This window comes from Colossoma macropomum, unplaced genomic scaffold, assembly GCF_904425465.1.
Source record: "Colossoma macropomum unplaced genomic scaffold, Colossoma_macropomum, whole genome shotgun sequence".
Lineage (NCBI taxonomy): Eukaryota > Metazoa > Chordata > Actinopteri > Characiformes > Serrasalmidae > Colossoma > Colossoma macropomum.
The window spans coordinates 22725289-22747707 of record NW_023494799.1 but is presented as its reverse complement, the minus strand read 5'-3'; the positions used below and the strand labels follow the sequence as shown (position 1 = coordinate 22747707).

Genomic DNA, 22419 nt, shown 5'->3' with positions numbered 1-22419 from the left:
ATTATAAAAATATATACAATATATATATTCTAGGTCTAAGGAATCACTAGGCCTTCCAGAAGGCCTTAAGGAGTTTTTGGAAGATTAGGCTTAGACAGTTTCTGTGTATATATAAGCATATATATATATATATATATATATATATATATATATATATATATATATATATATATATATATACGTGTGTGTGTGTATGTTTCAAGGTATATATATATATATACATACATACACACACACACACACACACACACACACACACACACACACACAAAAACTGTCTCGAAACTCTGAGAAACTCTACTTTTGCCCTTTCAGGGGTTTTTTTTTTTTTCTCAAAAAACAACGAAAAGCAGTTTGCAATGTCAGAACCATTTTGTTGATCCAGTAAATGTTCACATTCATATATATATATATATATATACACACACACATTTACATTATAGTCAATCATTCATTACTTTTCTCAGTACGCAAACTTTTCATCTTAAAACGTAGTTGAGGTGACTATTTTTCACATTTATTCCCTTTTTTTTTTAAAAAATTGCTGTTAAATTACTCTGAAATGCAGTACGCTCTTGAGAGGTCAAATCAGCTCAACATGAACCACAGACTATTATAACTTCCAGAACAATATAATATAGACGCCTGAGCACCAGCAGTGTCCATATGAAAGAAAAGTGATCTGAAAATAATACTGGGTTACGGCACTAAAAATAGCCCTGACACGGGCCAGAAAACTTTATGTTCCAGAAAAGAATCATAGCGAGATTAAACTCTGCAATATTAATAGACATTGCCGGGACTCCTAATGAACCACAGAATGACTTTGCCATGCTGCATTTGGGACGAGTGGAAAATGACCCTTTTTCCAAAAAGCGTAGTTGAAATTCATAGCCGGTCTGATTCGCGCATAATTTGATTCACTTTAGAAGATGAAGAGAGAAAAAGAGCACAGCTGGACACAACTCAGGTCCAACTCAGATGAGCGGAAGAAGAACTGGGATGCAAGTCTTATGCCAAATCACATGTTTTTATTTCAGGTCTTTTATGCTGTTAAATGCAGTTTTGAAAGTGAAAATGTAAAGTTAGACCTTTGGGGAAAGAGGCTTCCATGATCATACTGTCATAAATATGTGGATATTTTTTCATCACAGACAAAAAGTTGCTCAAGTTGCTAGCAAACATTAGTGTGATGTGCTAGCTGTAGCGATCATTAGCATTGATACACACACAGGCCCCAACAAAATATCAGGTTTTAGGCCGTGATCAGGCCAATCTTTCATGTACATCGGTGCTGGGTTGGGCTCAAGTTTGTGTTTTGGCTTGTAAAAGTATATTCTAAACAATGATAGCAGGGCTGGTATGTTGTTTCTTCAGCAAGACTTTGTGAATGCAGTTGTTTCACAGCAGTGCATGCAGATTCAGGATTCAAATTTAGCAATTCCAGTCGAGCCTGATTGGGCCAGCTCTCAGAGACCTCTTTTGGCTGTAATAACTAGACCTGCCGGAGTCTCTGCTGCACTCTATTAACCCTGTAAACTGGAATCAGTCATGCTTTACAGAACTAACTCTGTGTGTTTTCTTTTTCTTTGCCGAGTTTTCTTCTGTCTTGATCGGGTGCCCACTGCTCGCCAGCCTTCTGGACTGGTTTGACCACCATGGAGCTTCTCACTGTACAACGCTGTGCACACCTCACCTGCATGAACTGACCCTTTTGATGCTGCTGCTGCTGTACAGACTCAAACTATCTAATTATAACCATTGCTTCACATGTTTTTCCCCATTTCTGTATTTTAATATTTTATACTAACACTGTTTCCTATCCAGTGACGACCAGAGGAGGATGGGTTCCTCTTTTGAGTCTTGGTTCCTCCCAAGGTTTCTTCCTCTTGCTCTTAGGGAGTTTTTCCTTGCCACTGTCACCACTGGTGACGCTCATGGCGGTTTGGACCCGGACTTTTCTGTAAAGCTGCTTTGTGACAACACCTGCTGTAAAAATCACTATGTAAATAAACTTTGACTTGACTTTTCCGCTGTAGGGCCGAAGGGTTCTGAGCACGGAAAGTATCCATTCCAGTGGCATTTCCACACGGACACAGCTCCAGATGGAACGCTTACAAACCATGCTGAGCGCGTTTTTCTCAACACGGTTTGCTAACAGTGCTCAGGGCCACAGAACCATTTGATAGGAAGACACAGTACAGGCTTGGCTCCAGACTGATACTCAAGTAACACCTGTTACTCAGAGTACAAAATCAAGTGACTGCTGTTTGAGTACCAGACAGAATCAAACATGCTCTGTAGCATTTAGCCTGTTATCCACAGCTGAGCCACTCTTGTGTGTAGTTTTCTTCAGTATTTCCTGATTTAGCAGCACAGCAAATGGAAAAGGAAGTCGTCACCAGTCTCACCAGCTGGGAACTGCACAGTATGACCTTGGGAACCATTTGGCTGTCCAGTCAAAGAAAGGCCAGATCTAGCAGTAGCACTTACACTTGGTTAGCAGAACAACCTGGGTTTGGTCAGGTCAGGTGTCAAATTTACCACTACCAGTTGAGCCTGGTTGGGTCAGTTTTCAAAACTGGCCTTATCAGTTAAGCCTGGTTGGGTCAGGTCTCAAATTTGGCACTACCAGTTGAGCCTGGTTGGGGCAGGTCTCAAATTTAACAGAACAAGTTGGGCCTGGTCAGTTCGGGTCTCAAATTTAGCACTACCAGTTCAGCCTGGTTGGGCCGGGTCTCACATTTAGCACTACCAGTTGAGCCTGGTTGGGTCAAGTCAGCAATAGTTGCCATCTTACTGGAGATGTTTTTATGCTAGTTATGAAGCTAGGCCTAGTTAAACTTACACTTATTTTTAGTTCTGTCAATCATTTTTACTTCTGAATCGACTGCACTTATTGGTTAAATGCTAAATGCTTTTATTTTGTTTATATTTTTATGCTGTAAAAATGTTCTACACAGTTTTAAATAGGTCAGAACCATTGCTGTGGCTGTGAAAGCCTTTAAGGACTTGGAGTTAGAGGGGGAGTCCACACACATACCTCGGGCTCCTGCTGTCCAAACACTCTCCCAGCTTTAAAGGATTAAGCTTTATGAGACCTGTAATTCCCCATAAGCCCCAAACATGTCATGTTTGGACTAATGTGGGTGTGTTATTAGGGGGCTATCATGATGTCAGAATTAAAACAGCCTTGAGTGATCGAGAAAACAGGCTTGGGCCTTTACGGTGTGCACTTATTAAAAAGGGAAGCATTCATTTCTGAGATGCCACCTCACAGCATATAATGCCCGTAGCTTTTAATCCATACTTTTATTCATGTATCAGTATGTCATATTGTGTCAGAAACCATGTAAGCAAGGCTATTAGAGATTATTAAACAACTCCACATCGTTTGAGCCATTTGTGATTATTTGATTAGTTTGCATAAGGCTAATCAGTGAGGTATACATTTCTATTACTTGTTAGCTACATTAGCCACATAGCTCTAGTGCAAAATGTAAGAAGCAAACGTCAGATGCCAAACATGACTTGGCTGACTGAAAACATTTGGGATAAAGAGGAAATTTCACACGTGATTTCTTGCTTTAACAGCAGAGCAGCAGAAGGAAGATAGATTTTAATGGAAGTCCTTTGGTCTTTCTTATCTGAAGCTCAATACAAGACTCCAAACTCTCCACAGTAAATCCTAGAGTAACACAGGCGCTCGTCCAGCAACAAATTCCACAGCGTAGTGGACTGGGGTCATTCTCTGATGGTGCCGATTAGCGCAGTAGCAGCTAACCTCCCTGGGTTCCCCTAAATTTAGCAAGCAGAGCGACGGAGCAGAACAGGATAGGATGCCTGCAGCTGAGTGATATACGACACTGAGGAGCGTAACTCAAGGGCAGTTATTAGGCAGGCAGTAGATCTAAACTGTCTTTAAGCAGAACACGCATATTCTTGTTTTACACAATATCAGGACGTGGGGTCAGAACCACATTCCATATTATATACCTACATATACTAAATATGAGCTCAAAGTGCAGACTTTCAGCATTATTTTAGGGTATTTACATCCAAATCAGGTGAAATTACAACCATGTTCATTAACAGATCTCCCAGTTTTTAAGGGTTTAAAAGTAAATGGACAAACTAACCGGCACCACTGTGAGTGGCAGCCTTTCCAGTAGCTCAGTATTGTCATTATATGCCTTTACCTGTACATATTTGCACATATTTATTCAGTATTGTCATTATATGCCATTACCTGTGCCTCCTTGTACAGTCATTATTGCACTGCCACCTTCAGATATTATTCCAGATTGTTGTATTTTTCTATGTGTATATATGCCTGTAGATAGGATTTTTTATATTTATTCTTCCTGTTATATTGTTTACACCCTTATTACTATCCTGTGTTGTGTGACTCCTACTGGGTGCTAAATTTCCTTCGGGATCAATAAAGTATCCATCCATCCATCCATCCATCTATAGTTAAACTATCATTTTACACACTTGTTCAGATTCTTTGCAGTTAATGACTGCCTGAAGTCTGGAGCCCATAAACATCACTAGACACTGGGTTTCTTCCCCTGTTTTCCCTTCAGTTTTGCCTTTAGTCAGTGAAATGCATGCTTGATTGGATTAAGGTCAGGTGATTGACTCGGCCACTGCAGAACATTCCACTTCTTTGCCTAATAAAAATCTTGGGTTGCTTTCACATTATGAGTATGCTTCAGGTCATTGTTCACCTGCACTGTGAAGTGCCGCTGAATAAGTTCCGGAGTATTTGGCTGAATCTGAGCAGATAATATAACCCTACACACTTCAGAATTCCTCCTGCTGCTTTGTTTGTAGTCACAGCATCAATAAATATGAGGGAATCAGTTCCACTGACAGCTATACATGCCGGCACCATAACACTACCTCCACCATGTTGACAGATGAGGTGGTATGCTTTAGTTCATGAGCAGTTCTCCATACTCTTCTCTTCCCATCATTCTGTTGATCTTTGTCCATAAAATGTTGTTCCAGAACTATATTGGCTTTTTAGATGTTTTTTGGCAAACTCTTATCTGGTCTTCTTGTTTTTGAGGCTAACCATTGGTTTACCCTTTACCCTATTTGGTCTGTGGACATCTGCTATTGACTGTTGTCTTCATCACAGGCACGCTGACCACCTGGCAGGTGGTCTTGATCTGGCCAAGGAGTTTTCATCACCATTATCTTCTGTGTTCTTCTGACTTTTACAGTGTACCATTTGTGTAATAATAATAATAATAATAATAATAATAATAATATGTCCCATAAGTATGTGCTTATGTAACATGTCCCATATATATATATATATATATATATATATATATATACACACACACACACACACACACACATACATACATACACACTTAAATTTAAGAGTATTGTGTTTGTCCTGTAGGTCTGAACTGTTGTTCTCTGGTTTTCCTACAAAGTCAGAACTTTGCTCATCTTGAAAATATACAAAAACAAACACTAATACACACACACGCTGTAACAGGGGGCTCCCTGTTCTGGTCTCTTCTCTGAAGCTCTTAAACACTTTCACCCCACATGCTTCTCTTTTACGAGTCTCAGTGATAGATGCCTTTGGTTGACCGCAGGCCTGAAGCATCCAGGATGCTGGAGGCTTTCCCTTTTGTGGATTTCGGTGATGGGGGTGGAGAACCATTGAGCTGTTTCTACTCCCCTGGCAGCTATTAGTGGAGCTATCGTTTCAGAGATGGGGTAAGATAGCACTAAAAAAGCTCAATGCACAGGGGGCTCAGATGGAGCCCTACAGAAGAAAAGCTGAGGTAACACGAGGAAAGTCAACATGCAAAGTTTGCTTCTTTAGTTTTGCACTAGAGCTTAGAGATTACTCTAGCTCATTAATAGAAGCTTATACTCCACAAGCTTTATGCAAACTGCATGTCATAAATTTTCACATGCTTGCCTCAAACTGTGTGTTGTTCAGTATCTCTAATAGACTTGATTATGTAGTTTCTCTGTATTGAACTCTGTATTGTTTTTCCATTACTTGTTCAATGTATTCTTCAAAGAGGCAAACTTCAGACACCAAAGAAGATGCCAAAGCTGACGGACATTTGGGGTCAGAGGGAACCCTACATATGCACAAAGAAGTACATTTCCACATATTTTTTAAAATGTGTCGAGTACAAATTTACATATGCAAATATTAATCAGTACCACTTTTACACACACACATTCATATAGACAGATAGATTCAAAATTGCTACACAATCTTTAATATGGCATGTATTAATGTTCATTTTATTCAGACCGTTGTAAAAACATGGATATGAGACAGCATGATCCTTACACAGTCTTTCTTAGTGTGAACTGTCTTCTAGCCCTTCATCAGTGGTTCTGACCATGGGACCACTGCCAACTAGGTAGTTTGGACTGACTATTCTGTATTAGTTTAACATATAAAATGACCTGTTCTTTAGGAATCTTCTGATGATTATATAGGGATGCCTTGATTTAGCCCCTCCACCAGCCCTCTAATTTGAGTCCTTTAATACGGAGTTTCAGCTGATAATTAATTTAATCCAATCTTTGTTTTTGTAAGTAATATAAATTATAATAACACACAAATTAGGTTAAAATATCGTCGCTGTCCAATGATAAACAATTCATCTTCATTTTTGTCAATTTTTATTTTTCTAAATCCTTTCAACACACTAGCTGTCCCCTAAAAATATTATGATTAAGGACCAATAGAAATGCTCTAAAATCACTTGGAATAAAATCTCTTTACATTAACTTACATTGAAAGGCAAGTGTGATTGTCCCTCTCCTGTAAAGTTACTATTTTGGAGATCCTTGTTTTTCTTTGGACAGCAACGATATGCTAAGCTGCCAATGAATGTTACAGTAAAATTAGTGCATAATGTGACATTCTGGACTGAAATGTTTAGATTTTTGGCCTACGGTTTAATGTAGTCTAGTTTTTTTGACCCCTCCCTGATGATGTGGCGACTAGTTGCTTTGATATGATGTAAAATCTGATATGATGTAAAATCATGTGTATGGTGGTACACTGATTTCATACAGCAATATGATTTTATATTACTTAAACAGGCACACAGTCACTCTTGGTTTTGAATGCGCTGTTTCTGCTAACACTAGTTTAAACCAGGAGCAGCACAATGTAACCGGTAAAACAGAACGTTTCCACTGGTTTTTGTTTCTAGTGCAAGAGAAAAACATGGCATGTCCATTCAGTAAATGTGTTGAGATTTGGTTTGGTCCCATTATTTGATCAGAAGAATAAATAGGAAGGTGGGTGGGGACATCTTACCCTTGGGGGCTTCTTTCCTCATGTTACCCTACACGTTTTATTCCAGCTCCAATTCCACAGCCAAAACTGAATTACTTATTATTGATAGTCAGGAACGTATTGGACAACCATGCAGCCTGATTTCAACTTCAGCCATACTCACTACATAAGTATATTAGATAATTAGAGGCAAAGAAGAGTAACAGCAGTAATGAGTGAACTTCAGGTATTAAAATGAAAAACTCACGTCGGGTCCTCTGTGGCCACTTTGGTCTCCTCCAGCTCTTGTGCTTGTTTTAGCCAAGGGAGTTTGGCCTCTACAGGTACGCTCTCTAAAACAGCAGAGCAGAGAGATTAGTACCTATTTATAGTAATAATAATGTGTAATGTACAGGACTGTGCAAAAATCAGAGACCATGTTCACTTTACTTCATTTACAGTCAAAACTAACATTAGATACGTATTCAGATGTAAATCACGCCACACTGACTAAATATAAGATTTTGGCATGTATCCACTCTTTGCCTTAATTACAGCATTCCATTAATTCCATTCTTTTCAGGAGACTCACTTTCAGTTTGTCAGAGAAATCTGCAGACACACCTCCAAAGTTCAGTCTTAGAAGTTGGTTTTGCATATTTCTTATCTCAATGTAACTGCAACCGTTTTTCAGGACTCCATTACAACACACACCTGGGGGTCAGAACACTGCATAAAATGTAGGCCACTAGAGAGCCTAAAGCACAGGTGCTGCAGTAAATGCACAAAAGACTGTATTCATTAGCCCAAATCTTACAGGGATTCAGTGCAAGACAATAAGCCTACAAGACCTAATGCACCACAGTTAATGCAATCTACACTCACAGCTTTTTTACAGCTCATTCATCAGATTCATGATAAAAGCTGCATCTACACTAGATTTAGTGTTCATATCCGCGCTCTCTCCTCTGAATAGAGATACGCCGCTGAAAGTGAAAGAGATAACACTATAACACCTACACAGCTTAGTGCCAATTAGAACGTCTGCCCCCAGGGGCGCTGTAACACAGGACCAGACAGGATCTCTGCAACATGCCATTGAGTTTAGATGTCATTTTCAACTAATAGTGTGTGTTACTTCGTCAGAGAGCCCAGGATTTCTAGCACTGCCTCTGTGTGAATCTGCCTGAAACACCAGACCTGATAAAACTTTTCTCACTCCATATATACCAAACCTCACCACCTCCAAAACTCAACAAACACCTTTAACTCCTCCATCAACTCCAAACCCCAACTCTAAAATATTGCTGCTAAATTTAGATTATTTTACAGGCATCTTGTTTGTAAAGCATGTGAATGTATTGTATTTTACAGAAAATCGAAAATCCAAAAAATTGAAAACCTCCCTATCTCCAAACAAACGAATCCATAAACCTTCAAAACCCATTTTTACACCCAACATTTTCCTATTTAAGTCCGCTATAAGTTCCTCTACCTCCAAACTTTGACCCTATTATCGACAAAACCCACCACCTCCAATTCCCACAATCAACAAACCCCTGACCTCCAATCTCCATCAAAAAACCCCACCACTTCCAATCTCCACTACAAACAAAATCCACCACTTCCAATCACCATGTCAACAAACCCCACCTCCTCCAGCCCCTACAATCAACAAACCCCACCATCTCCTATCCCCACCATCAAACGCCCCACCATCTCCAACCTGCATCAATAAACTCCACCACATCCAACCCCCACCATCAACAAACCCCACCTCATCCAATTCCCACTATCAACAAACACCACCACCTCCAATCTCCATCAACAAATCCCACCACCTCCAATTTCCATCAATAAACCCCGCTACCTCTAACCCCCACTATCAACAGACCCCTCCACCTCCAATCTCCATCAATAAAACCCGCCACCTCCAACTCAACTATAAACAATCTCCACCACCTCCAATCCCCACCATTAAAAAAACCCACCACCTCCATTCTCCATAAACAAACCTCACCACCTCCAATCTGCATCAATAAACTCCACCACCTCCAATTTCCATCAACAAACCCTACCATCAACAAACCCCACCACCTCCAACCCCCACCATCAACGAACCATGCCACCTCCAATCTCCATCAATAAACTCCAACTTCAAATCTCCACTATCAACAATCTCCACCACCTCCAACCTCCATCAAAAAACCCATCACCTTCAATCTCCATTAACAAACTCCACCACCTCCAGTCCCCAAGTCCCCATGATCAACAAACCCCACCACCTCCAATCTCCATTAACAAACTCCACCACCTCCACTCCCCATGATCAACAAACCCCACCACCTCCTTTCCCTACTATCAAACACTACCATCCTTGAACTCCCAATCACTGCCAGTTTCTACCAACATCAAAACCAACCACTTCCATTCACCACCATCACTGAAGCTCACCATGACTCCAGCACCTCCAGTCATCCTCTCTAAACTCCATCATTTCCAACCTCCACTCCAATACCCCACAGCTCATTCCAGCAGCTCTTAAAGCCTAGAAACCCAAACAACATCTCCCAAACCCCACCCGAACCCAAACATCGTCAATAAAGGTCTGTATAAAGCTGTTTGAGCCAATCAAATATTTACACTCACAGCTGTTTATTGAAGAGGGGAGCGATTATCACAGCTGGCGGGAACTGCAGGGCAGCAGTAAAGCAGAGGACGTGCTGAGGGCTGAGGGTTTGACTTTGGATTCAAGGGTTTTGGGGGGGATTTCTGGGTTTTGGTAATGGCAGTCCTCTGAACATTTGGCATAAGAGCAGGTGGTGTAGATTAAATAGGAAGAAGGATAGACTCAGATCTGCAAGGATGTCAAACATGGGTCAAGTGCAAAAGTGACTGATTTGAGATTACTGAAAATGGCTACTGAAAAATGCATGATACTGTTCAAAAGTTTGTAGGAAGCTGTAGGAAGGTTTTAAAATTGAACAGAGCTGAAGAACCGGAACAAAAACACATAGTTTTTATTAAAATCTTTATGCCTTTTTTAAACTCTCAGTTGCTGTCATATCCCATAAAGCTGTGCAGTACAGCTGAATGTCCACCTCGCAGCAATTTGCTGTGTTTTTCCAGAAAATGTCTTAAAACGAGTTGATTTCACAATAAATTGAAAAATACAGTATTTTACTGTAAAAAAACAGTGTTAATATCCTGGCAGTGATCAACTGTGTTGTCATTTAAAACAGAAATAACCACACAACTCAGCTAAGACCTACAAACTCACGCTACATTCACACTTAAGTACCCGTGAGGGGGCTTTGCGAAAGGAGGACAGCTGCAGGATGCCAAAACACCTCCACCATGCAAAAGGACTGAGTGAGTATGTCCTTAATACCCTCGGAAACAAAAGCCTGACTCATCCGCTTTCAGGAAAACATTCGGCAAAATTGAGAAAAAAAAACAGTAATTCTATTTATGGACTTGTGCAGATTATGTCAATCATTTCTGCACTTCTGAAGTCACGTTGCTTAGCATATGGAGGAGGCTCCTAGACTGGCATGCCTGCAAACTCTGACTCATTTATTGTGAGAAAGGGAGACACTGAGAGAGAGAGAGAGAAGTGAGAAAGTAAAAGATAGATAAAGCAGCCAATTACAGCAGGCAAAAGGTGTAAAAGTGAGTTAAAACAAAGCCTGGCACACACAATAACTCACAGTGTGTGGAGAAGCGCTAAATTTTGTCATTCAAAACACACATTCTTGTGCTCGAGACAGGGGTGTTATCCGTGTTTCTCAGTGATGAAGTAGCTCGAACAGTTCAAACACAGCCAATGTTCTCATTCCAGATGACTGAGCATGCTGAGAGACTCACAGACTCACAGCATAACAGGATTTACATCAAAACAGACACATAATTTCTAAAATATTAGCCCCTTAAACTCTAAAGTTCAGTCCCTCACTCTCGTAACAACAGCATTTATTACAGAACATATTACTTTCATGGATATATACTAATTGATTCACAGTATTTACTGACATAATTCATAGTATATATTAAATAATTCAGTGTTGTTACAGAATATTTCATTAGACATAGATAGTGAATAATTATACTGGACACTGATAATACATACAAGGTACTGAATAATTCTTAGTAGATAAAGAATTATTGAGTCATTCATAGTAGTTCCTGGATAATCTAGCGTAGATACTGAAAAATTCATAGCACATATTGAAAAATTCAAAGTAGACACTGAATAAAACTATTTTTAAGATTAATATCTGAATAAGCCTGCATTTTATGGGGTTAACCCTCCACCTTTTCGTACCTCTGGGTTTGTGGCACGCGATGGGTACCAGACAGTCCTCTTTAATGTGGGGTTTGAGGTTGGAGCTGCAGCCACCAGTGTGCTGCCCATTGTGGTCAATGCAGAGAACCACACGGTACCGCAAGCCTCGCCCACAAGTCACTGTGCACTGAGAGAATACACACACACCAACATCCAGAGAGAAAGAGAGAGAAAGAGGAAGAGAGAAATGTCATAATCTTCCAAATCTTACCATCATAAAACACTTTGCTCTTAATGTTGTACTATTCTCTAATATTAAAGTGAAGAAGCAGTGATGGATATTGCTGATGAATGAATAGATGGACGGATGATGGGCTACTAAATTAACAGTTGAACAGTAGAGCTGCAACGATTCAACAAACTCGAATACTGGCCAATGACATCCAGTATGAAGCAAATCACTGTTTTACTGCCTATGTGTTATTTACTTAAACACAAAACACGCAGTCATTCTGACAGATTGTAATAGACTACAGGAAGGTAGGGGGCGACATTGTTCTATTGTATTGTTACTCCGTAAAAGCAGAAATCTCTTGTTGTCCAGACGGATCCCTGATGCTTGCAGCAAAAAGTATATTGGTTTGGTTAGTTAACAATCATATAATAATCCATAAGTAAAAAAGTTCTAGAAATGATTATTAGTTGCAGCCTTAATGGACAGACACACAGATGGAAAATGAATGGCTGAATGGATAGACGGATGGATTGATGGATAGATGGATGGATAGATGGACAGATGCATGTATTAAAAGATGTATAAATGGACGGACAAATGGATTGCTGGATAGATGGATGCATGGATAGATGACTGGATGCATGACATGAATGGATGGATGGATGGATGACAATGGTTTGACGGATGGTTGGATAGCTGAATGAATGAATGAATGTGGATGGATGGATGAACAGATGGATGGATACATGGATAGACTGAAAGATGCACTGAAATACGGATGTATAAATTGATGGATGGATGGATGGACGGATGGATGGATGGATGGCTGGATAGATGAATGAATGGATGAATAGATGGATGGATTGATGGATAGACTAATGGATGGACACATGGATAGACTAAAAGATTAACTGAAATATGGATGTATAAAAGGATGGATGGAATTTATGGATGGATGGATGGATTGATGGATGAATGGACAGATACATGGATAGACTGAAAGATGGACTGAAATATGGATGTATAAATGGATGGATGGATGGACGGATAGGCAGATGAATGAAAGGATGGAAGGATGGATGGATGGATGCATGGCAGGCTAAATGCATGGCTAAATGGAGGAATGGATAGATGGATGGATGGACAAATGGATGGATGGATAGATCGATGAATGGATGGATGGATGGCTGGATGGATGTGTGGATGCAAAGATGACTGAACGGTTGAATGGATGGATAAATGGATTATTGTATGGATGGATGGATGGATGGATGGATGGACGAACAGAAAGACGAGGGGATGAATGTGGAGCAGTGTGGTATGTGTACCTGAGACCACTCCATTGCGACCCATTTAGGACAGGGGAAGTTGTTGCAGGCTTGTTTGTTGGTGGGCCGAGGGGAGTGTGTGCATTTCCATTCCTCCACCTGAACGAGCTGCCCCTGCATGTCCTCCTCCACACACACTACCGAGCGCTCCTGAGAGCCCCCGCCGCACGACACCGAGCACGACGTCCAGGGGTTCTGCTCCCACCTACACACACAGTGACCAACACGTCATCCTTTGCACACTCTTAAACAGGGGTGCCCACACTTTTTGTTTTTGTGGGTCAAAAGGCAATGGGTCATAGGACAAAGGCATAAAAGATATAAAAATATATGCAAATATATTTTATATTTTGACACTATATTTTGAGTAAAAAAAAATTGCCCAAAAAAAGATTAAGAAAACATGCAGAAGATCTACGTCGGCAGTGTATATGGTCAAAGGTCACGCTTGTACAGTTTTCTTCAGCTAAACATGGATCAGTGTGAGAACGTACCGTGGAAGAGGCTGGAAATGATCGTAAGGCATCACCTCCTTGAAGCCGTCACTGTGGAGAAAAACGAGCCAAAACGTTTCAATCTCAAACCTCAACTCATCTCCATTCTCAAAACAAGAAAAACAAACATATGAGCGTGAGTCATGTGACCTCTCCCAGGGTTTATTAGTCTGCATCCATCAGTGTCAAATGCCACCGCTGAGCGTTCGCCTTATAAAGTCAAACAGCAGCATATGGATCTGAAGTTTGCTTGCTTTGGCGTGTGGTTTGACACGGATCACAGTTGTGCGCCATGCAGAGCATGTGTGTGGTAGAGTGAGTGTAATGTGGAACCAGCCTTTCGAGGCAGGGGTCCATGTTGCACTCTTTCAGCTTGGGCTTCGGCTTGTTGTTCTCCGGGTAGCTGTGGCAGTGGTGGTCCGGGACGGTCTTGTTGTAGCGGATGTCCATGCAGTTGGCCGAGTTCAGCTGGTAGCCTGAGAACAGTCCGGTATGCTGAGTTAGCGAGAGACATTGTACTGTTTCCTTTAAAAATGTTTGGACAACATTCAAGCTTGGTTACTATTACTGATTTTAGCTATGCTATTGGTAACACTTTGTCATAGTGTCAGAAGCCACATTATCAGGTCTATTAAAGATCACTAGATGCAGTTTGAGGCAAGCATGTGATGAATTAATCATGCATTTAGCATCCTGCTATTTGGTGTACATAAGCTTCCATTACTTGTTAGCTACATTAGCTTTGTAGCTCCAGTGCTAAAACTAAAGATGCAAACCTCCTCCACAGGTAACGGAGCAGGGGAAGAAGTCCGTCTCTCTCCACTGGTAGCGGATGGGCTGGTAGAACATGAACTGCATCACCGTGTCTTTGGGAGCAGCATACTTCAGCTAAGACAAGACGCAAGACTTTAAGCACATATATGTGAAATATTTAAACAAAAGCACTTCAATTGAATTCCCATAACTTTTTTGGATGGTGGTTTCAGACTGGGTTGATCACGGGCGACAGCTCTCCAGTATTTAACGTTCCTCTTCATTAAACAAACATGAATCAACTCATTACCTAATTAGCAAGGCCTTCTTGAGTTAAATTCAAAGCATAAGAAGAGGGAAAACACTAATCTCTGCAGAGCTGTGACCTGGAAAGAACCCAGTTCAACACCCCTGCAACAAAGGAACATGCCAACCACCTTCACAGCTCCGATCATTTCTAATTTGCAAGCTTGGTTCAAACTTGTTCTGTATGCAAATTTTCAAACATTTGAAATTTACAGCATTATTTTTCGATGTAGCAATTTAGCTGGCATAAATCAGCTCTGTGCTAATGCTAACGCCTAAATAATGATTTGAGAGTTTAGTCTGTAAAAGAAAACTTTTAAACTCCTTTTAAAACATGGTTTAAACACCTGAAATTTTTAAATGCTGACATCACAAGAAAGGGAGAAAATGTGGGGCTCAATTTCCAAACTGTCACCCATACTGAATTTACACATTAAAAACATGATCATCTGAAACACCAGGTTTTCGTTACCAAATCCAGCCACAGAGGAGCACCCTCATCACATGTTCTCTAAACTGAGCCGTTCTGATGTTTACAGCGTATAATGCACCCACTCTGTAGGCTGCGCTCCAACTCTAAATGCCTCGACGTCATCGGCTCCATGCGAAACGCAGCGTGTATAACTTGCCGCTGAATCTAACCCACTGTTGATTTTCCAAATCCGCAATCATTAGCTAAGCAGCCACAACATGCTGCTTCAATTGGCAGGAGAAATAAGTCATGTTCAATTCTGGCTAAGCTGCAGTGACATCGGCAAGTCATCATAAACCTCTGTGTCTTTTGCGGGCTGATTTGAGACAAACACAACTGGGAGAAACACAGCATAATCTGATATTGCTGTGTTTACACAGACACACAGATCATTTTAAGAGAAATACTTTTGGTTTGTCCTCATTTTTATATAGTTCACATAGAACACTCAACAAACAGCTCTGTCTCCTGATTATTCACCACTATCACTGTAATATTTCATCATCAACATTAACACATGAAGGTAATAAGAGGGGACGGTGGGAATTGTGTGCCTGCAGTGTCTGACATTTTTAAAGTGCAGAGTTAGAAAAGAAAAACATCTCACAAGTGAAAGCTGCATTTTACAGTGTAATTAAACGTAGCGTCATTATGCTAGTAGTGAACTATGCTGCCTGACCCAGCCGCCGAAAAATGATAGAAACAGATGCTTAAACAGAAGTTAGGATGCTGTTGGGGTTTATCGTAAAGTTAGGACAGTATTTAGGAGGTTTAGTCTAGTTAGGATGTTTGTGTGATACTGTTTTCTTATCTGGAGTTATGAATAAGATTATGAAGTTAGGAACTGTTATCCTGTAATAGCTACTGTCCTAAATTCAGTCCTAACTGAAGTCGTCATGGAGACTAAACAGATCAGATTTCATAATTAAGAAGTTTCTGTAATACGGCCCCTGTTTTTCTTGTTCCTTCCATGTTTTCATGAGCGAGAGAGAAGACTGTTAGTTCTCTCTGCTATGCACCATTACTAGCTTATTTTATTTTATGTTAAGTTTAGCTTGAGTGCATGGAACCAAAAAATGCTGCTGTGTTTTGGAACTTCAGCTCACTTCAGTGTGACTCACTTCAGAAAACAACTGAGCTAAAGTCACTGTGTTTTACCCTAGAGCAGCTAAATTAGCTTTAGCCCTGGAACATTTAGAAGTAAGAAAAGTTCCTCTGATCCCTGCCAACACTGGTAAAACAGGATCAGAAAAAAAGTAACAAAGAAAAAAATGCAATATTTTCCGTACAGCTAAGATGTCCCAACCTGTCCATGGTGTATCCTGCCTTCCGCCCGATGACAGCTGGGATAGGCTCCAGCACCCCCGTGACCCAGGAGGATAAGTGGTTTGGAAAATGTGTGTGTGTGTGTGTGTAAGGTGTCCAAGTAGTTTCAGTTATTAAACTTATGAAAATTGTGAAAATACAATACTACATGTTTTCCAAAGGCTGAATTCCAGAGTGACACTGTTCTAACCATGGAAAATAGCTTGTGGACGTGGCTTTGGAAATGACCTGCAGTTAAAGTTTTTCCAAGAGGGAGCGCTATTAGCATGCAAATCACCATAAATCTGCACCAGAATGAGCTCATGAATGCATATGTTTGCAGTAACAGCTAGTAAAACGACTGGTGAAGCAGTTTTCAGAAGATCCTGAGTTACTCAGAATTATATTATTTAATATATGATTTTTATTTTTATTGTTAAAACCGTAAAAAAAGCATAAAGTAAGTCAAAACTGCAGAAGACCAAGATATAATCGATATTGAACTAGAAACCATCTAAAAAACATTGTCTTTAACAAATGACAACTTAATTGTTAATAGTTTGTTAATGACTGTTAATATTTATATAATAGTTACATATACGTTAATAAATGATACCATTTGAATACTATTTGGATTATAATTATTAGTGACAGAAATAATCTGTATGTATTAAACTGTAGGAACTTAATAATTATAAATATTATAACATTAATATTCATATAAATATGCATAACGAAGTATTAAGCATCTATTTAGATACTTGAAAACATTTCATAACAATTACAAATAATTTGCATATGTTAATATGTATTTTAAGTAGGCATTAAATAGTTAAGTAGATTCCTTTTATACCATAATAATGAATAATTGGACGCCTCTTCTAAAGTTACATCTGTATGGCTTATATATCGCAGTTGAACATACTGCAGTCTGAACACATAAATCAAGATTTGGTCAATTGTAAATTGTAATATGGAAAGTCAGTCCAAGAAACAGATTTAAGAAAGAAAGCCAGCTGTGTGAATGTGAACAACCCCACAGGCTGCTTCACGTTCCAATCCTGATCACTTTTCAATGAAGAAAAGATTGTTCAGTGAAGTATATAAAAAACAGATCCGCTCTAGGGACACAAAAAAAACACATTTGAGACACTTAAAACCTTTTAATGTGAACGTAGCCTTAATAACCCAATTTGGGTCCCAGAGTGAACGTGTTGAGCACAGCCACGCAGTAATGAGAAGCTGAAAGAGTGCTAGCGGATCAAAGCCTAACACAGCGGGAGCTAATCCTCGTCCCAGCACACCGCTGTCCTGCAGGATTCGGCTCTAATCCTGATCTAACGCACCTGGATCTAATGATCTGAAGGAGATGCTCCTGAAGGACAGCCTGCAGCTCTCTGGGAGAAGGACTAAATGTCCTCACCTACTGCAGAACTCAGTATGAATGAACAAGTGAATTTAACCATTTGTCATATATTTTAAACCATGTTTTTAGCAAATACAAGCTTTTCAGATGGCTAGACAGTAAAACAGCTGAAAAGGTTGACTGGAATACAAAACATTATCATGTTATGCAAACATAACATTATACAGTGAAAAATAATATAACAAAAAAACTTTGATTTGATTCAATTTGAAAATTGTTGTGAAATATAGTGTAAACGTTCTATTAGCTAGTTATCATTGTTAGGTTTGATGAATTTTGCTCCTGCCTGGTCAGCATATGGACGTGTAACGTTACTATGGCAACAACATGGACATGCGAGAAAATGTTACACTATTCATTCTACAAATCAGATTTGGTCAATTGCACAAGTGGAAGCAGAGGTGTTTCTAATGAAGTGGCCAGTCTACAAAGTCAAATCTAAGAAACAAATCCGATTTGCCCTGCAGTGCGAGCAAAGCCTTATTTTCCTTTGACTTTCTCCTTTCTTATGTGAGTGGTCAATCTTATCTAGTGTACTCAGAAATATCTCCTGAAAAATGAATAATTTGTGCTTAATTTAAGTTTAAAGAGGAAGTTAATGAAAGTATTTACTGTACTGCACTGTAGCACCTCAGTGATAAATGATGGCTCTTGAAAGGCACAGTTTAGCAGCTGTTGTTTCTGAGAGTGCAGCCACGCCTTATTTGTTACCCACCTTGATGGTGAAGTCTGCAGACAGAGGCCCGTGACAGCGCAGAGTTTGTCTCTCGCTTCCTTTCTGGTAGTCCACAGTGTTGTTAGCCAGGGTGTATGAGCCTGTGGATGTGAAGGCTAATTCCTCTCTCCGTCCACCAGGTGAGTGGGCTTCAATCACTAACACACAGCAAAACAAACACTCATCATTTACACTCTGTGCTGACAGCGAGGAAAAACTACTGTACTCATTGGCCACTTGACCCCTCTCTTGTAGCTCCACCTTGCTAGCGTGCAGTCAGAGACTTAGTTTCCATTAGCCTTCCTAATCAACGGTCAGTTTCTGTACAAGTATTGACAAGTACAAGGCAGGTGTTACTAATAAAGTGGCCAGTGAATGGAAGTACAAGGTGGGTGTTTTTTAATAAAGTGGCCAGTTAGTGAAAGTACAAGGTGGGTGTTTCTAATAAAGTGGTCAGTTAGTGGAAGCACAACGTTGGTGTTTCTAATAAAGTGGCCAGTTAGAGGAAGCACAAGGTAGGTGTTTCTAATAAAGTGGCCAGTGGATGGAAGTACAAGGCAGGTGTTTTTAATGAAGTGGCCGGTTAGTGGAATTAGAAGTTTAGCGTTTCTAATAAAGTGGCCAATGAGTGGAACTAGAAAGTAGGTGTTTCTATTAAAGTGGCCAGTTAGTGGAAGTACAAGGTGGGTGTTTCTAATAAAGTGATCAATGAGTGGAAGTACAAGGTAGGTGTTTCTAATAAAGTGGCCAGTGAGTGGAACTAGAAGGTAGGTTTTTCTATTAAAGTGGCCAGTTAGTGGAAGTTCAAGGCAGGTGTTTGTAATAAAGTGACCAGTTAGTGGAACCACAAGGTTGGTGTGTTTGAAAAAGCAGCCAGTTAGTGGAAGTACATGGGAGGTGTTTCAGTCAGTGTGTAATGTGAGTGCTGTTGTGATAATTAAGTGATAACACTCTTTAGTGTCTCTCTGAAAGAGTTGTTTTCATTCTGTTAACACGCTGTAGAGAAAATCATTAAACTGAGTGGTTTGTTTATGTAAATGAATGTGTTCAGTAATTGGTTGATCACTTTGGAAAGAACTTTCCCACAAAAAAGTGAAAAGCAGGCGTGTTGGAAAACAAACCGTGGCCTAATCGTGTTCAGCTGCTTCAGCTGCAAATGTCTCATGTCATTCCTGCCATTTGTTCGATTGTTTTTTTTTCCCCATATAACACGTATTGCTGTCTGTATCTGCGGCCGAATGCATTAAGCTGCTCTCAAAACAAGGTTTCCATTTGGAAACAATTGAACGGCGGACGTTTGTGCCATTATTTACATGTCTCCGATTGTCAGGATTGTGTATGATTCTCACCAGGGATGTAATGTATTTTACGACCTCAAATGATTAAACAATCATGCAGATTTAGCCATTTCATGTTAAGGAACCATTTATAATCGGAATATCTCTCAACATAGAAATCCTAGCGCGGCTCCTCCAGAGGAAATATGATTATCCATTTCTAAAACAGCTTCTGATAATATTTAGTTTCGCTCGAGTTCATGAACCTGACTGCTGGGTAACTGGAACATTTACGTTCTGTTTTCTCTCGTTTTTCAGCAGTCTTTTCCCACTTTTTACCACTCTGTCCATACTGGACTTTTCCAGGTCTGGGTTGCGAGTCTCTTGATAGTTGATAAATGATCTGTGGAAGTAATTTTAAGGTCATACAAACTCCATTTTTGAAACGACTGACAAAACAAATAAGCGGTAAAAGCCTGGGGCTTCAGGCAGAGATGTGTTCGACCAATAAAGTCCGGAGCTGTGAAAACATGGCGGGAAAGCTTTAAAAGCTCAGATAATGTTTGTGTGAGAGTGAGAAGAGGGAAACGGAGGGATTCTGAGCAGCGGAAATGAACGTGAGTGTGAGTTCAGAAGCAAATACAGGTCAGCAGCACTTGAGTGTTTTAGCACGATGAGATATGACCAATCAGACTGTTAAAATGTGGTTACTGAATTTGTCTGTCTCATTAGTAAAAAAAAAGAAAAAGTTTTTTTTTGCTATCAAGAATTTAATTTTTACTGGTAAGAATGTAAATTTGTATTTGTGAAATGTACAAATTTAATTAGAACTAGTAAAATTGTATTTTTTATAAGTAAAATACTCATTTTCATTAGAGTAAATTAAATTTTAACTGGTGCAAATTGAATTCCTAATATCAAGAAACAAAAATTATAAATAAAAAATAAAAATTTATATATTATATTTATAAATTTATAATGAAAATAAAACGTATAAGTACATGTCTGTGTGATGATTTGGGCATGCAGTTTGCATGATGTTAACTTAATGACTATTAACTTTCATTATATTGATATGTAATTTGAATAAATATACATATATATGTCAACACAATGAAAGCTAACAGCCACTAAGTTAACATCTTGGAAACTACATGCCTAAATTATCATACACTTGCCTCCAACTGTGCTGAGTTGTTCAGTAACTCTAATAAACTTCATTGTATGAATTCTGACACTGTATGAGACACTGTTATTAATAAATAGAGACATAGTATCACACAGCTAAAAACAGGAGCAGCAATCTCAAAGCTGAATTTTGTTTGTACTTTAGTCCTCATGACTAAGCACAGGAAGCTGCGCTAATTTGATTTTTCACCAAACTATCACTTTAAAATCCCTGAAGCTGTGCTTATGAATTTAAACTGCGTGATTCTCACAGCTCTTCTTTACTCAGCAACATACTGTCACCACGTCAGTCAGAAAAGCAAAGTGTCAAACACACACATGAGAGAGAGACAGAGAGAGAGAGAGAGAGAGAGAGAGAGAGAGAGAGAGAGAGAGAGAGAGACAGACAGACAGACAGACATCCTCTACAGGGAACACCTTTAAATATGACTAATTTTAGTGCACAATTTCTCTTTATGATGCTGAGTTTAATATATTGGAAAAAAAGAAAGCATTCAACATAAAATGTAACACCATTTTTTTCACAGACCATAATTTATGTTTATTTTATTCCAATATGTTAAATTCAGCAAATAACTGTGCAGTTAAATGTGCAGAAGTGTGTTCTCTGTAGTGGATGTGTTCACTTATTTACACTCAGAAAATCAACACAACAGAATTTGACCAGGGGGCCCAAACTTTTACATACAACTGTGTCATATGTATTATATATGTAAGTACCTATATAACATGTCCTAAACATATTACATATCGCTGTTGTCGGAACAAAACCTCGCATCTCCAAAATGAGAACGTTACAGTAGAAGGAAAAAGCATACTCTACTTTTAATGCAAGTCAATGGAACCTGACTTTATTCTGAAGATATTTTGGGCCATTTCTTTTGGTCCATTCATCATGAAATTTACACATAAATGTAAAGGGCAGCAGGCATTTCCAAATCATGTTAAAAACTGAAAAATGACAACTGAATTTTTTTTTTCTGACAACAGTAATATAAATATAGAGTTAATGCTGAGGTTACTTACCTATCATATCGGGCCCCTTGGCTGTTAGTCGCAGGCTGCGGCTGCCCAGCTGAACTTCAATCACTGTCTTCACCGCTTTAGAGACAAAAAACATCAGGCAAGTATTACAGACACAGCCACAGAGTGTGCTTCTCTTAAGTAAATGCATCATCCAACATACTAAAATGGCTATATAAGAGTAAAAGCTAGTGGTCAGTTAGCCTGAACTCATTTACAGTAATGCTGAGTGGATCCAAACACACAAACCACCAAACCACCACAAACCACCAAGAACACCTCTTTTATCCAAAATGCAACCTAACAGAAGAAACATTTTAAACTCTA

The 22419-nt window shown here is 39.5% G+C and overlaps 1 protein-coding gene across 1 annotated transcript in view; it reads right to left on the bottom strand.

Annotated features, from left to right (window-relative positions):
• Positions 1–7549: 7549 nt before the first annotated feature.
• adamtsl3 (ADAMTS-like 3) overlaps positions 7550–22419 on the bottom strand; it is a 157300-nt gene continuing 142430 nt past the window's right edge. Inside the window, exons 8-15 of the mRNA XM_036585860.1 lie at positions 22096–22170; positions 18605–18762; positions 14404–14515; positions 13965–14103; positions 13628–13678; positions 13134–13338; positions 11610–11757; positions 7550–7638 (exon numbers count right to left, since the gene is read on the bottom strand). Of these exons, the coding sequence (XP_036441753.1) occupies positions 7550–7638; positions 11610–11757; positions 13134–13338; positions 13628–13678; positions 13965–14103; positions 14404–14515; positions 18605–18762; positions 22096–22170 (977 nt within the window). The remainder of the gene's footprint in view (positions 7639–11609; positions 11758–13133; positions 13339–13627; positions 13679–13964; positions 14104–14403; positions 14516–18604; positions 18763–22095; positions 22171–22419) is intronic.